This window comes from Acartia tonsa, chromosome 3, assembly GCF_053477335.1.
Source record: "Acartia tonsa isolate MP-2025a chromosome 3, ASM5347733v1, whole genome shotgun sequence".
NCBI lineage: Eukaryota > Metazoa > Arthropoda > Copepoda > Calanoida > Acartiidae > Acartia > Acartia tonsa.
The window spans coordinates 3,630,849-3,647,723 of NC_137262.1; the positions used below are offsets into that span (position 1 = coordinate 3,630,849).

At 34.1% G+C, this 16,875-nt stretch overlaps 2 protein-coding genes across 2 annotated transcripts in view; one reads left to right on the plus strand and one right to left on the minus strand.

Moving 5' to 3' along the window:
- LOC145313078 (uncharacterized) overlaps nt 1-13,664 on the plus strand; it is a 54,144-nt gene extending 40,480 nt beyond the window's left edge. The window contains exons 24-36 of the mRNA XM_080152343.1: nt 2,398-2,469; nt 4,805-4,934; nt 5,196-5,541; nt 5,915-6,014; nt 6,410-6,569; nt 6,794-6,928; nt 7,688-7,787; nt 8,329-8,427; nt 10,178-10,273; nt 11,086-11,318; nt 12,260-12,318; nt 12,525-12,606; nt 13,470-13,664. Coding sequence (XP_080008469.1) covers nt 2,398-2,469; nt 4,805-4,934; nt 5,196-5,541; nt 5,915-6,014; nt 6,410-6,569; nt 6,794-6,928; nt 7,688-7,787; nt 8,329-8,427; nt 10,178-10,273; nt 11,086-11,318; nt 12,260-12,318; nt 12,525-12,606; nt 13,470-13,553 — 1,696 coding nt within the window. The 3' untranslated portion in view covers nt 13,554-13,664. The remainder of the gene's footprint in view (nt 1-2,397; nt 2,470-4,804; nt 4,935-5,195; nt 5,542-5,914; nt 6,015-6,409; nt 6,570-6,793; nt 6,929-7,687; nt 7,788-8,328; nt 8,428-10,177; nt 10,274-11,085; nt 11,319-12,259; nt 12,319-12,524; nt 12,607-13,469) is intronic.
- The window catches only part of LOC145313080 (fatty acid CoA ligase Acsl3-like), a 44,927-nt gene continuing 41,650 nt past the window's right edge, over nt 13,599-16,875 (minus strand). Inside the window, exons 22-26 of the mRNA XM_080152346.1 lie at nt 16,575-16,643; nt 15,196-15,261; nt 14,863-14,946; nt 14,330-14,399; nt 13,599-14,148 (exon numbers count right to left, since the gene is read on the minus strand). Of these exons, the coding sequence (XP_080008472.1) occupies nt 13,676-14,148; nt 14,330-14,399; nt 14,863-14,946; nt 15,196-15,261; nt 16,575-16,643 (762 nt within the window). The 3' untranslated portion in view covers nt 13,599-13,675. The remainder of the gene's footprint in view (nt 14,149-14,329; nt 14,400-14,862; nt 14,947-15,195; nt 15,262-16,574; nt 16,644-16,875) is intronic.

The following is a 16,875-nucleotide window of genomic DNA, read 5'->3' on the forward strand; positions in this document are numbered from 1 at the left end:
AGCTTACATAATCAAGGACGTCCAAGCTTTTTGATTTGGGGGGGGAAGGGGGGGGGGAATTGAAATATCTAAATTTGGGCATCCCCATGTTTATTTTGTAGGGGAAATCTTTATATAATAGAGGCAAGGACGTCAAAGCTTTTTATATTTTTTTTTTTTGGGGGGGGGGGGGAGAGGGGAAGATTAAAAATTAAAAATTTAAAAATTATGGGGTTGCCCCAAATTAATTAATAACCCTTAACCCCCTCCTCCCCCCCCCCCCCCCGGGACATCCCTTTACATAAAGTAATGATTATAAAGTTGCTAAGTATCTTACTGCTACAAAAATCATCTTCCAACATTTAAGATTAATTCTAACACGCCTGAATTAACAATAAGAGCTAACCATGGCATGGATATACACATCCTAATTGTAAAAATGTTTTGCTTTTTAAAATTGTAAATCAATTATTCAGGAATCGTTTTACTTTGTTTGTTTACTAGCAGCTGCGCTCCAAGCATCTAGGAGCTCTGTAATTAAAGGAGTAAGGAAATTAGTAAAATAGCCTTATACTTTACCGAAATCTTAAGCTACAGACAAAAAAGCTTTGTATAATATGTATTAATTTGTAAAACTGCAAATGATAAAATATGACCTATTTTTTTCTCTTTAAAAATTCTCTTTAAACACCTCCCCCTTTTTATATAAAGATGCTAATTCCCCCCCAACCCCAAGAGGATATAAGCAGTAAAAAAACCCGCAGGGGGCACAATTTTCTAACACTTCTTTCTTATTTAGTCTTTTAAAATGATTCAAAATGCATTGACATATATATGTATATTTTTTTTTAACTCTTATTTTATACATCTTAATTGGAACTGATGATCTATTTTTATAGAGAAACATATGTATTCCATCAATAAAAAGTTAAAAAATTAAGTGTGTTTATACATATAATAATTACTATATATAATAGGACTAGCGGCTACGCCCCTAGAGGCCTCTAGGGGCACTTGAGGAGGAGAGAGTCGAATTTGATAATTCAATTTCTTATTTTAGATTTTAAAAGAAAAAGTTAAAAAATTTACGTTTGATGTTTATTTTTCGTTGAACTCTCTTTCTAAAATTGGTATATTTTTTAAAAATTTAATTTCTCTAGGGAGGGTGGTGGTACCCTCCCCCAAAATAGTTATAAACCTTCCCGGGACATATGAGAATCTACCCTGTTAAGGAGAACCCAATCGGTTCAGCGGTTAGCGAGATCCTTCGGTACACACAGACAGACACACAGACATCCTGTTACTTTAGTATAAGGATAATGAAATGCAGCTGTTTTAAGAGTTGCCAGCTTAATAATACAGACCAATTCAATAATTGTGTTAATATGTTATGATGTCTAACTTTAAAATGGTCTAATTATAGTTATATTTAGCCTAGAAAAATGATAAACATACCTATAGAAGCGTTAAATAATTCTCTTTTTTATAATATAATTTTTTTTTAGAAACAAGAACAAGAACAATGCATAGCAGTGTAAAATATAAATTGATATTTTTTTTCCAAAATTCAATTCCCTCTGGTGATGTTATAAATAAAATATCAAAAGTCAAATTTAGGTGGATGTTATATGAATATATAAAGCTTTTTTACAGCCAAAAAAATTGGGAAAAAAATATCATTTATGGAGCAACAACAAAAGTGGGTTTATCACAAAACCTTGATTTATTAGTCAGCTGTTCCATAAAAAACCAAGTCATAACCTGTATATTATAAAGCAATGCCAGGCGATTAAAATGAGGTATTAAGCACTTTCAAACTCCAAAAATTGATTCTTCTAGAGCAAAAATTAGTTTAGCATTTTTGGTGACTTAAATTTGAAATTTGATTTGTAGCAAGATAAAAATATTAAAAAAACATACTTTTTTTTATCTAAGAGGCAAATTAATGGTATCAATATATTCGCAAATGTCTTATATACAGTTTAATACACTTTAAAGTCCATTATTTTTGGGCTTTGAGTGAATGTCGAATAAGGTTGATTTTATCTCAACTATGTATTTTTCCTTATACTTTAAATTATAATAGCGGCTTCGCCCCTAGCCTCTAGGGGCTTTGCCCCAAAAGGTAATTAAAAAAAAAATTAAGTATTTGGTGCTGCACAACCACTAATTTCAAACTGATTTTTAAAAATGAGGGGATTTTTTGTTTTTATTGGGGGGTTGGGGGTGTCCCACCACTACCCATAACCCCCAAGAAAATAGCTTTAAGCCACCACAGGACCAGTAAGTATATTCCCTGAAGAGTAGAATCCAATCGGTTCAGTGATCTTAAGGGACATATGGACGGAAGGACAGACGGACAAACATCATTCTACTTTGTTTTATAGATAAACCTATTTTAATATTGAATTTGTTAAGTGATATGAAGTCCTATGCCTGTGGAAGCCAGGCTGTTTATCCTCCAGCAAATATCCAAGACTTCCATTCCAGGTAAACACAAATCTTTTATGAAAGAGAAAGGATGTCTGTCTGTATGTTTGTATATTTGTACAAATAGATCACATTACCCGCTTGACCGATTATATTTTCGTTGTAGACTTTAGGTTTTTATTTATGTTTAGTTAGATCAGGGCAACCCTCTTACAAGAAAATATGTTAATGCTTCCCGTTATAAGAAAAAAGATTTCATTACTTATTCATGTTAAATAAAATTGAATGGTGGTAGGAACCTCTCATCTCCCATACCTATCTTGGGACGAAACCATAGACGTCCAAGGGGGGGGGGGGTAATCGCCCCATTACATTTTTGGGGGTGCCAAATTTTTTTTCATTTCCCCCCCCCCCCCCCCCCATTTAAAATTTACCCCTACCCTTGGGGTGCCGTAGACACCCCCAACCATTTAGGGGGGGGGGGGGGGGGGTAGTTACCCCCCCCCCAAACAATTTTGGGGGGGGTACATACCCCCCACACAAAATAAAAAATCTCTAATAAAAAAAATTTGGCGCTCTTCGCGCGCATTTTTAATACTATATATTTAATAAAATTTAAATTACCCAAAATTTTACCCCAAGGGGTAAATTTTGGGGGGGGATAAACTAAATTTACCCCTGCCAACAGATTTCAGGGGGGGTAATTACCCCCCCCCCCCCCCAAGTAAATTTTACCCCCGGGGTGAAAATTTTGGGGGGGGTAAAAAAAATTTGCGGCGCGCTTCGCGCGCCATTTTACCCTCCCCCAAAAACAAATAATCCCCCCCTTACAAATTTTTACCCCCCCCAAAAAAAAAGCTTGGACGCCCCTGGACGAAACCCTTAGAAGCTAGGGGAAAAGTCACTCTTTGCTTTTCTCCACAGCAATGTATTATACCCTAGGATATATAAGTTGGAAGGAATTTTAATGTTAGAGGGAGATTTGAAATCTGCATCAAATTTTAAGGATTTTTTTTTTATAAAATTCGTTTTTTGTATAATTATTTATCTAAAAGCGGAAATACAATTTAAGCTCATAAATTTTGACCAATAGGATAGGTGGATTAGAAACTACCTGCGCTCTAATTGGTTGAATGATGTGCGACACTTAATCTTCTCCAATCAGAGCGCAGATAATTTTCAATCCACCAATCACAGATGTCAAAATTAATTAACTTAAATTGTATTTCCGCTTTTAGATAAAGAATTATACAAAAAACGAATTTTATAAAAAAAATCCTTAAAATTTGATGCAGATTTCAAATCTCCCTCTGACATTAAAATTCTATCCAACTTATATATCTTATTATACCCTCCTGGGTTAATTTACTGAATATGCCTGGAAAGTTTGACAAATGAATAATTGAACATGTCATCAGCAATGTTTTCAAACTTTTTAACAGGCATGTTAAAAAGTTTTTTTTCTCCTGATATTTGACATACATTAAATAATGCATCATACATTTAACGGCGTGTCTCAGCTTCCGTAAATCAACTGCAAAGTGTGTCTTAATTGCAATAAAGAGTTAATTTACGGTTGAGTATTCAAAATAAACGTGTACTTAGCGATCTTATGAAAATTTCCGACCCCTCATTTTTTATACAAGTTGAATATAATGAAGTGGGGTAATTTTATACGTTGTGGTTACCCATGTGTAGAAACTAACCTACGCGGCAAAATAACAATAAGTGTGGTGGGGGGGGGGGGGGGGGGAGGGAGCTCTACTAGGCAAACAATTCGAGTGAAACTGCCGATAAGAGTGAAGCAAAGGCTGACTATTTTACGTAATCGATGGCACACCATGTTTAACTTTCAAGGTAAAAAACTAAAAGTTTGTGTAAGATGTTGGTACATCCACTTTTATATTTGCATAACTTATCAAGGACTTTTTATTCTTTTGAAATTCAGGACAAAAAATAATTGATTTGGGTATTTAGGTATGATTGTTCTATTTGATGTTTTACAAAATATTTTTATGAAGATTTGATGGCCAAGTAGAAGATACTTTGAACCAATGCCTATACAATACATACATACCTAATAATTGTGGAACGAATTGTAGAAACGTTTGCGCGACTTACAGGACGTACAATTAGACTGAAGGACACTATTTTATATCAAATTTGGGTTATGGTCCCTTTCGTGACAACGCCTCTTAAGGAGAGTTCCGTCGTATTTTCACAGTAGCTCTTGATAGGTTAGGTTAAGTTAGGTCAGGTGATTGTCCCGCATGGGCTAGAAATAGGAGAAAGCTACTGTGAAATTACCACGAAACGCCTCTTAAGAGGCGTTGTCACGAAAGGGACTATACCCATTTGTGTAATTATCTATATATTAATCTTTAATTTTTTACAGGAGTTACTATAAGAGCTACAGTACTGGTCACCATCATTACAGTGGGAGAAGCTTTCACAGCCAACAAGAACAAATGAATGCATATGCGCAAGATAGAAAACATAGGCAGCATCATAATATTCATACACAGGTAACTTATATAAATATCCCAGCATTTAAAATCCTAATTCTGTGATATTTTTTTTGCCCCTAAGGGGTCTAAAGCCAGGGCGAAAAAAACTTAAATTAATTTTAAGATTTTTATACGATTTTTTTCTCAGTATGGCTGAGAACCGGTTTTAGTCCAGTGGATATTACCTAATCGGTTTCGAAGCCATACTGGAAAAATTATTTTTGGTTTGACACCAAGAAAAAGTTCTATTATATATCTACAAATTTATTAATCTTTAAGAATGCTAGTGGTATGCTGGACAAATCCTCCAGCAGTTTACAGCAGCAGGATGGTGATACAGCCGCAGCCACAGCAACCTTCTCTGTGACCCAGCTAGTCAACACACAAGGCCACACCCAACGGTCAGCCAGCTCTAGTTCAAGCGCCAGCAAAGCCACTAAAAAATCCGCCAATACTTCATCAGCAAAATCCACGAAAAAGGAGTCAGCTGCGGAGAAACGCGAAGCTGCGGCCGCCAGAGGCGAGGATAGGAAGGCGAAGAGCAGCAGCAGCGCAGCTTTATCTGGGGGAAGTAGTCGGCGGAGCAGAAGTGGGGGCGCTGCGAGTAGGAGCACTTATTCTACAGGTGCATTTTTATATCAGGGCTCGGCTGTCGAGCGTAATTCAACCTTAAAGATTCCTCAGGGAAATAATTGCCACTTCATGACTTTAAAATTAATCTGTATATATAATACAGTTGCTGAAATAGCAATCCGTCTGTCCGCTATAATTCTTTAAGCACCCTAAAGGGATTAAATTGCAAGTGCTTAATAATTTACATATGTATTGTTTGAAAAAACGAGTGTGTCAATAAGTAGGTTATGAGTAAATAACAGTAAGCTATTATACAGTCTTTTGGGGGGAAATTATGTAAATATTTAACTTCAAAGGTCTTTTGAACCAAAGATTATGTACCTATCCTGCTTTAATTTGCACTTCTGATAATTTTCCTGTTTTAGAATCACTGTTACAACAAGCAAATATGGAGAACTCTCATCATGGAAAATCAAATGAAGAAGAAAAACAACATAAACAATCTCCATACAAGAATTCATCCAGGTATTGTATTAGTAGTAATGTCCGTCCGTCTGTTCGCAAATTTTTCGGCTGCAATTCTAGATAGACCAATAAGCTTCCACTGTATAATTTACTTGGTCCGTCGGTCTGTCGGTTATACTACTAAAGTCCAATACATATTCTATACAGAAAGATTTTATGATTTTACTAGGTATCTATATATATATATATGTTTATAATTAACACTAAATAACTGCTCTATAACTTACTTTATCCGTTGGTCTATCCACAAATTTTTTGTGCTTCGTTTCTTATGGATGTTATCATTCTTGTTTTCATCAGAAAGTTTTACAAAATTTTTTGCAGACTTTTTAATCATAGAGAAGATATAGAACTTATTGGTTTCATTTTAAAAGAAAGATAATTAATTTATTTAGTTCTATGAAAGAGAAGTCTAACCGAGGCGGGATGACCTCAAATTGGTCGAATGAAGTAAACCAACATTTTGGAAGTCTTAGCTTCACGTCTCTGTCACCTTCCCCTGGCCTGTTCTCCGCAGATTTATCTTCCTTCGAGTTTGGTATTCTTAATCCACAGGTAACAATTTGTAAATAGACATTTAATAAATATAAATTAGATCCTTAATCGCTTAATTGGACCAAGAGTATCAGAATGTAGAATCAAAACGACAACATTATTGGTTTAAAAATGTACTGTGTGTGATACAACAGGGCCGTTATTATTTCATTTCATTTTATAATAAGTCAGCTTTGTCTGTTTACGGAATTTTTAAATTTACCACCATTGGCATATTTTTGCAGGATGGAAGTCTTGGAGGCCGCGACTACCTGGGAATGGCAGGGCCAGGTTCGAGCAGTTCTGCTGGAGCTTCACAGCATATCAACCATCAACATTCACATCATAAACTTCAACATTCCAAACATCAACAACAATTGGTATGTCCTTATCATTGTCTTCAGTAAAAACTAGGGTTGGCAATCCGAATCCGGAATCTAGGATCCGCCCAATTTTTGGCCAATTTTGGAATCCGAATCCGAAATCCGTTTTTTATAGCAGATTCGGATTTTTAATTGGTAGGCTAGAATTAGCGTCTTGAGTTTTTTCTTTCAACTCCCCTTTTTTGAAAGCAAAGATTATCATCATTATATATAATATCTTTTAAAATCTGGTTCGATTATCGGAAGTGAATTATAGAGACCACCAAGAAAATAAATTTTTAGGACATATGTAGCACTTAAATTTTTAATAAAAGCCTTTTAAAATATTGCTAGAATCCTGAATCCGCGGGAATCTGCCATTTTTTGGACGGATTCTTGTAAGAATTCCGAATCCGGTCCAATAATTTGACGGATTGCCATCCATAGTAAAAACTAACTTTATCCAGAGATCTTAAGGGATTAGCAATGGTCGATAAATTGATATACATTCCCAATGATAATAAACAAGATTATCTCTTCTGTAGATTTTAATTATTAGTTGACACTTTTTGCACTACTTGTTGCGAACTAACCAATCAAAATTCATTTAAAGATAATTTGAAAAGGTGTAAAACTTTGGGTACTAGTATGTAGAATTGGCCCAATATCATCTCCTTCCTTTTAAACAAAATTTTTTTTATGAACCTGAAAATTAACTTCACCAACTTCTTTTAACTTTCTATGAATGTTATAATTTAATGTATCTATCTTTTGCAGGCGTGTCAGCTATCAGCAGCAGCCAATCAACGGATGCCACCATCATCAGCGGCAGCCGGCAGCAATTCCTCCAGTTCTGTTTCTGATTGGACATCGTCAGGTTTATATTTCAAAAAAAAATTTCCGCCAAATTATTGGTGCTTTTCCTCAAAGTGATTAACGACCACAATAACCCCCCCCCCCTTTATTTTTAAAATAAGATGGTGGAAGTTTATTATTTACTATTTCATAATAGTAAATACATGTCTAAAGGGATAGTTGCGTCATATGACGTACATATCAGAAAACTGAATACAAGTATACCATCAAACATAAATAATTTTGTATTACAATAAATAGCAAACAATAGGTAAGACATCACTAAATTGGTCGTCATTCAGTTTTTGTGAAAATTAGCCAGCTATATAAATTGCATAGATCACAAGAATATGATTTTCAAGTTATGATAGTTTTTAAAGTACCAAATTCTTTCAAATATATGCCCTATAAATGTAGTTTAAACCGTTGAATAAGAAAAAGTATGCTTTTCACTAAATTACTAAATTCAATTTTAAATGCATTTCGCACAACTACCCCTTTAAAAGAGCATTCTTTGAAACATTCTTTTTTTTTCTTTAATACATTGAACCCATACTGTTTAGGTGGTATTATTGAGGGAAGTTTTCTGCCCCCGTTGCCAACCTTAACCCCACCAACAGAAGATCCAATGGCATACACATTCATGCCTCACTCTCATTCAGGTAAACTCTTAGGTTAGGTAATATTGAGTTCTGGGTTGCCCCATAAGGTTAGGGCCTTCAAATGGGGTTAGGTATCAGGAAAATCTATTTTAAAACTGGGTGGGGGAAGGGGGGTCAGAGATTGACAGGCACTTTCAAGGGAAAGCTCCTTCTGCGATACTAAACATTGTTTTTGCTATCTTAACATTGTTTTGTTATTTTTTCTAAAAATTTAGAAACAATATTTCAAGTTAGAGATATTACATAAGTAAAAGCAAACAAAGAAATACTCAGGAAAACAGGGATTAGACATCTCAAGATAAACTTATGTTTTCCCAAATTCTTGAATTTACACTTGTACCCAAAGTTTTATAAAACCGTTTCCCAATCGTTGGAGCAAAAAAAATTCAAGAACCTTGAATAAAAGTTAATTGGTTGGATTAAATGGGGTATTTTTGTTTACCATCCATGGGGATTGGGGAATATGTGCGTCGACATTTCTTATCCCTTAAGATCACTGCCAAGTCAATCAATAAATTGCGGGAAGAGGGTGGGCGGGGGTGGGGTGAATTTTAACAGCCATTGACCCCATCCTCTTTGAAAAAATACCCATCTCTGTTTGTTAGGGATGGCAATCCGTCAAATTTTTGGACCGGATTCGGATTCTTACAAGAATCCGTCCATAAAATACTACATATGATATGTCCTAAAAATTAATGTTCTTGATGTTCTCTGTAATTCACTTCCGAAAATCGAACCAGATTTTAAAATTTTTTACATATAATGATGAAAATCTTTGCCTTCAAAAAGGGGGAGTTGAAAGAAAAAAACCAAGACGTTAATTTTAGCCTACCAATTAAGAATCCGAATCCGCTATTAAAAACCGGATTCCGGATTCCAAAATTGACCAAAAATTGGGCGGATTCGTATACGGATTGCCAACCCTACTTGTGCATTCACCATAACCTTGAAGAAAAAAAGTTAAAGTTTCCTGTTTGAAAACCCAAGGCTAATGTTTTTCATGTAAACATTCTTTCATATTTTCATTTCTGAAAAACAATTAGCAAAACTTTTAAGAAAAAATGCACTTTTTTTCGTGTTTTCTCTTTGCTCTAGCATTTAGAAAAGGATGTGTGTTTTTGAAAGCTTGAAACAAACATTTGGGTATAGTCCCTTTCGTGGCAGCGCCCCTCAAATTCGTCGTATTTTGAAAATGACTTTTAATAGGTTAGGTCATGTGATTGCCCCGCAGGGTTAGAGCCCCCCGCAGGGGCTAGAAATAAGAGAAAAGCTACTGTGAAAATACGAAGAAACGCTTCTTAAAGGACGTTACTACGAAAAGGACTATAGCCAAACATTTGACATTTAGCTATAATTTAAAGTGCTACCCACAAAGTTTTATAAAAATTAAACTTTGATTCATATTCCTTGATTACATATTAAATATTCTTGGTTAGTTCAAACTTGCAAGTCTAAACTTTTCAACCATTCTGTTTATTCTACAGATTGGATAATTTATATCATCATTTTGGATGTACATCTCTTCATTGTTTTAAATTTCTTATCTATGAAGATCTCTAATTAGAAGTCTTAATTCAAATTTCTTACCTGATTAGTAGCAGTAGGAACCATTTTTTAACGTCTTTAGTTATGACGCGAGGTTAAGCCGAGATTCGAACATACTACCTCCCCCGACAAAGAGCAAGTGCGCTACGTGTTGAGCCACTGTTGCGGGTTGATACAAATTTAATTTTGGTTCCAATTTATTTAGGTTTCTATACATCTTCAGTGGCGTGTACAAGTTCTGCAGCTTTACAGAAAGGACAAAATGTTTACACCACCCAATCATCTCATACTTCTGTTCCTGGTAAGTTATATTACCAAAAGCGGCTTCGCCCCTAGCCTCTAGGGGCTTTGTCCAAACTTGCGAATGGGTCGCCAATTTTCACGAATAAATGGCGAATTCGCAAAACATATAAAAAAAATTGTGGGGAATTTTTTTGTTTTGGGGGAGTTGTTGGTGGACTTCCCCCCTTCCCCCCCCCCCCCTAAGAAAATTGTTTAAAACCACCACAGGACCAGTAGGTATATTCCCTGAGAAGTAGAATCCAATCGGTTCACTGGTTACTGAGATCTTAAGGGACGGGCGGACAGACATCATTCTACTTTGTATAATAGATAGATTTATTACCATAGATAGGCTCTCAGTCACAATAACCCGTCAAACCTTAAAAGGAAGTCAACTTACTATTTATAGATGATCAGGGAAAAGGGAATGTGATTCTGACAAACAATTCTAAAGGAAAGTTTCCCCACAACCCCTTCCCCTTTTCCTCCCCTTCTTACTCACCCCTCTTCAGTTATATGTAAAAACAAGATATACCCCCACCTTACTTCCAAAGGTTTTGTGATTTTTTGTAGAATTGATTTATAGGCCTGATAGATGATCTATACATCCCTAATGATGATCAACAAATATTACTCTTTCTTAAGATTAAAATTATTGGTTGAAAAGTTTGGACACTACAAGTATGAATCCATCCAATCAAAATTTAATAAAAGTACCCAAAGTTTTTGAGCCAACGCATGAGATAACGTGGTTTTAATACTTCCCTCCCCTTCTTAAACAACATTCTATTAATTATAAATTTTGAAAATAGCATTTTTGTTTTGTTTTAGGTTTTAGCAGTTCAATGTCGATGATGGGTAAAGTGCACCAGAACTTTGGCAGCGGCGGAAGCGGCTCCATAAGCTCGAGCAGCGCAGCTGCTGGCAGCCATATGGCGGCCTTGACCGCCTCCAGCCACAAGGCGGGCTCGTCCAACACCGGGTCGTTGGTGAATTTTAATCTGAGTACAATTTTCCCGGAGATTAATATCCCGCCGATGGTGGCTGCGGGTCCTAATTGTCAGGTCAGTCTTATTTAACCCTTAACAGTCGGGCCTCTTCCTCCCCCCCCCCCCGTCCGTTAAGGGTTAATTGTTAGTAATCGATATATTATTACCTGTAGGTTTCGCCAGATTTACATGTACTCTGATAAATGCTCACAGCTCACATCTACTCCCTTTACCTAATCCCCTCCCCTACAACTGGATAAACGAACTGACCAATAAATGAGGTCCATATGAGCAAGCTAAATTGACGACAAATTTCCCCCTTTCAAAATGACCACGTATATCCTAAATTCAATATTCATTGTGTTAGTAGGGATTTTCATGGATAAGATAATTGACGCTGAATTAACTTATGGAAATGAAAAAATATGCTGATAAAAAAATCAATAGTACCTAAAATTACAACTATTGCGTTTTATTTAAATATATAGAACGAAATTTATTTAGAATGAAGATTAATTTTAATTTGAAATTCAGTTAGATAATTATAAGATGATTGGTTTTTATTGAAAATTGAAAATAGAGTGTTATTTAAATTTTTATTAATCTTTTATTAATCCGCTCTTCTCATTAACTTGTATAAAATATATAAATGAAGCTAGGTACGCATTATTAGAAATCAAATAAAATAAGGACAGTAATGGTATTAAGTAGCGCAGAAATAAACATTTTACAGTACTGTACATGATGCACAAACAAAAAAATCGGTGCATTTTCTCAAAGTGGCCATCGAGCACTGGAACCCCCTACCAAATCCCTTATTTTTTTAATTAATTAAAGTTTAGATAGGTGGAATGTGGGGTGGGTTTCTGTGCATGACCCATGTGGAGGGCCCTAATCTAGTACCCATATAACCTAACATAAAGTAATAAACGAAGATTATAAGGCTGAGGGTTTTCCGTACTCGCCAAAATTTATTTTCTAATCAAAATATGTTTATGTTATGTTTATTTGTTTAGACAAAACCCTTGGTTGGTTTGCCGCCTTTACCCCCGCCCGAATTTCTACAAGGATCGAGGTAATGTTTTTCTTTTCAAGAATGCCATTGATTCCGTTTCATATCCGTTGGATTGAAACCAGTTTTAAGCCATACTATACATGAACTGAATGATTTATAGACATAATCTCGTATACGCCGCCACGCGAATATTAAATATTTACAAAATTTGATCCTTTACTTGGGACGAGAATTATTTTATATCACAAATCCTTTTTTTTGTTTAGAGCTTCAAGTAGTAGCCAGCTGGGAACACCTGACCTAATAACATCCCACCATTCTTTGCCCATTCTGGGTCATTCATCACAGGTCAGATTTTAACTGAGGTGGACATTAATAGACTTGAAGATCAAGGCTTACAAATTGGGCCATAAAATTAAAGTTTTTATGAAATGAATCTATTTTATTAACAAGACAGTTTTGATGCTTTCACTTAGATTATTTTTAAAAGCGAAGCTTTTCTATAATTAGGGTCGATTCGTCCGTCCGTACGTACGAAACGGATAGCTCTTTTCGGTAATTTAGGCAAGTTAGAATTGTCCATTCGATTTCAAACTTTGCATGATGATTCCTATAGAAGTTAGGTACGAGTTAGAAAGCGAAGCAACTCTATAATTGTTACAAAAAAAAGTCCGTACGTCCATTTTAAACATGTTGTTTTTTAACTTTTTTAACATCAAATTTTTATGTGATAACAATAACCTGTATTAAAACAGTTTTTCAGCAGATTACCTTAAAATTTTGTTTCGTTCGACTTTTATACATTCATATTCTGATTATTCAGAACTATACAAGTGTTAATGTTCGTTTGTCCCACCGTTTCAGAGCTTCGCTTTTATGGATGTTGTCATCCTTGTTTGGTATAACTTTTCTTCATACCTGTTTATAAATGGTTAGAAACTAAGGAGAGAAAGGGAGAGAGAAGACATTGGACTTAAAATTGCACTGGTACCCAAAGCTTTTAAACACGGCATCATATTTTTTGCTCCAAAACTTTTGATTACTTTTGATAATTTTAATTTATTGGTTCCAAACTATGGGTGTCCAACCTTTTCAACCAATAAATCATTGGGGATGTACTACAATTTATTGTCCATTGTCTTGTCCCCTAAGATCCCTATAAACTATTTTATTATGCAAGTAAAATTTTCTGAAAATAATTTCTGTTTCAGGTTGTGACAAGTTTCTCAGTAGCGCCCCCTGGTATATCAAGTAATATTGTTCATGGTTTATCCTTCCCTAACTTACATGAATAAATTGTTATAATTGTATTTTAATTAATTGTTAATTATAAATATGAAATATTTGTAAAAAAATCTTTATTAGTTATAAATATATTACAAAAATATATAAGAATATAAATTGAATACTTGTAAAATTATTGGAAATCTGCAAGTTTTGGAGCCGAAGCATCTAATCTCATTTCTAAATTTTCTGCAACTATTTCTGTTCCCATTAAAACAATCCTGTCAACTGATTTTTCATCCGGTGTTTCTACAGCATCAATATCATCTCTTTCTTCATTTACAATCTTGGTTTCAGCGAATGCTTCTTTGCTTGTGACTCCAAGGATCTTTTCAGCCTTGGATACTTTGGCAATTTCACTTCTTCCAGCTTCAATGTCAACTATTTCAATTGTTTCAGTACTCTCTGGGGATGTTGGTCTTGTTTCATGTGGAGAGGCAGATTGACTTCTTGCATTCTCTATGGAAGGAGACTTGTTCTCTACTCTGTCATCAATTGTGCTCTTTACATCATTGTTGGTGGGTGTCTCTGGTTTATTTGTACTGTTTTCATTTGGAAGAGGGGTATTATTGTTGGCCTCTGGACTATTCACAGCTGGGCTTGGCTCTATTATTGCAAGATCAATGAAATCATTCATGTTATTTAACATCAGCTGTTTATCTTGAATAGCAACCAAGAAAATCACATTTTCCCCATAGTGACTAAAATGGAATGACAGATAAAGTAAATTACAAAGTAGCTTTGCTGAAATGTTTTATAACTAAAATATATTTGTTTCAATTGATTCCTGGATTTGCTGGAGCTGATTTTGGTTTAGGTTTTGGTCCATCAGTATTATACATATCAGCTATTTCATCCTTAAATGCAATAGGTAAATAATAAATAGTTGGAAGTTTGTATTTGTCCATGTTACATAATTTTCATCAAATGCATGGCTAATTCTTAGCCTATTTTAAGAGATATTGTTATTGGCACTGAGGTAAAGTAATAAGTAGTTGCCCAGAGCTGAATCTTTAAATCGTTTTGATGGTGCGCCGAATTTCAGCCAATCACAGCGCGGCAAATCATATAATGCTAAGCTGTGATTGGCTGAAATTCGGCGCGCCCCGATTTAGCGCACCATCAAAATGATTTAAAGATTCAGCTCAAGTAAAGAAGATTAATTTAATAAAGCCTTTTGAAATAAAAAACTTAATCTCCATTTCTTGACTAAAATATCCCAATGAATGACAGTGAATTATCTAACATTATTTTTAGCCCTAAAAACACAGATGATCAGATGAAAAAATCATAGTGTCATAAATTTCTTATTATTTATACCTTGAATGTTGATTCTATAGATTTTCTCTTCAGCTTCATAGCAGCTGTAACTAATCCACTCTCAGGTGTCCAAATCTCTGATACCTGGTCGTAATTGAATATATTAAGTTTAACAGTTTTAAAGTTTCAAAGACAGTAAATACCAATTTAACCAAGATCAGGACTTAAATCAAATCCAATCAAAAGTAATTTTCTGGTTCATGCACAGGAATAATACTTAATCAAGCAAAACATGGACTTTTAGGTATAGGTTGTCTGGTGGGTGTTGATGTGAATAAAAGCTTTCATTATGACTGCACTGACTATTAAGAATGACTTTATAAAAACTCTTACCAAGAAAATTGCTTGAGGTATCTCAAATTTGGCAAGTTTTTGTGAGGCTCCATGCTGTTGTAGGGTCTGAAAAAAGGAAATTAAAAAAATAATTACATTAAATTTTCCACAGGCTAACATAAACTTTATTATGTTTTTAGATAAGTATTATTTATGTATATACAATAATTGAATCTATAAGGTTATATTATATTGCTTCGTATATATAGGAAAAAAGAGCAATTTTTTGTATTGACATTTGCTAATTATATATAAATTGTGTAGTACACTTAATAAGTACCATGTTCTTAACAATGAATACTTGGCCATATTAGTTTAGAATATTAATATTTGTTAGCTTGACTATATCAAAGTTTTTTCCAAAAATATTTATGGGTATTGGGTATATTGTTTCCAAGAAAAGATTATTGTTTATACTTGCATGCTATAAAAAGCACTCTAATCTCTACTATAAATACATTTGTCCAGACAAATATAAATCTTTAGATATATATACCTTATACAGGGTGGAAGGGAACACCTAATTGTAAATTAATTAGGCCCTCCAAAATATATAAACTTGTTTCACTAAACTTTGGGGGGCAATATTTAATTTATATAAGAGTGTCCAAACTTTTCCACCTATTATTAGAATCTACATAAGTTGTATTTATATTTATTATTATTGTTGGAGTAGATTAATTGAATTGTATAGTCTTATCCCTTCAGTTCCATAATTCATCATGAATCATCACTTTTTGGTAATAGTTTTCTTAGTAGGAACAATAGTCTTTATATTATACCATTGTCTGGCTTAGAAACATTACTTCCTCAGTGAACCTTTTTCTCACATTTTCCTTATTAATAATCTACACATGTTCTGTATAAACTATACAGGCCAAGATTGTGATATATTCTTTTGAATTCTTGTCTTCTAAAATTATAAATCCAGCCTTGGAAGAAATGAATTTCATATAACAATCTTTTCATAATTATGTTGAATTTCAGGCATTCAAACTAAAACCACTTGTAATTTTAAGTTAGAAAGTAAAAACCATTTGAATTTTTATGAAATCTACATTTCTGTAGAAGAACAATATGCATTTAAAACATGAATATATTATATAAGGAAAACACAGACCTTATAAAGCAGATTTATTTTACTGAAATTTGATACAGAATTTTCCTTATTGGATGCAATATTATCATATTATGCTTTAAAGTTAACACCATACAAATAAAAATTGTACTGCAAGATAAAAGTACATTTTGTATATCCGATTGATTTTAAGTTAAATATCTCCATCCCTTTCAATTAAGCTTGTAATTAAACTTCTAAAACCCCTTATTTACAGTTATAATTATTTAACCTCACTATAAATTATAAAACAAATCTTCACCTTCAATATACTATCCCTAACAGCACTGTCTGCACAAAGTTGTTCACGGTTCATCCCACTTCTGTTCATCTAAACAAAATATTCATCTTGAATTAAACATTAACTATTTTACTTAATTTTACCCAATAGATTTATTACCCTGAATGTTCAATCAGACACTATCTGTCCAGCTTGAAAAGGAATTTCTAGCACACAAAGATTTTTGTTCATTTATATACTTAACTGTAAATTTGGATAGAATGCATTGAGTACTGATAACCCCCTTTTCCACTATTTTAAAAAATGTGGGGCTTCCCAGTAC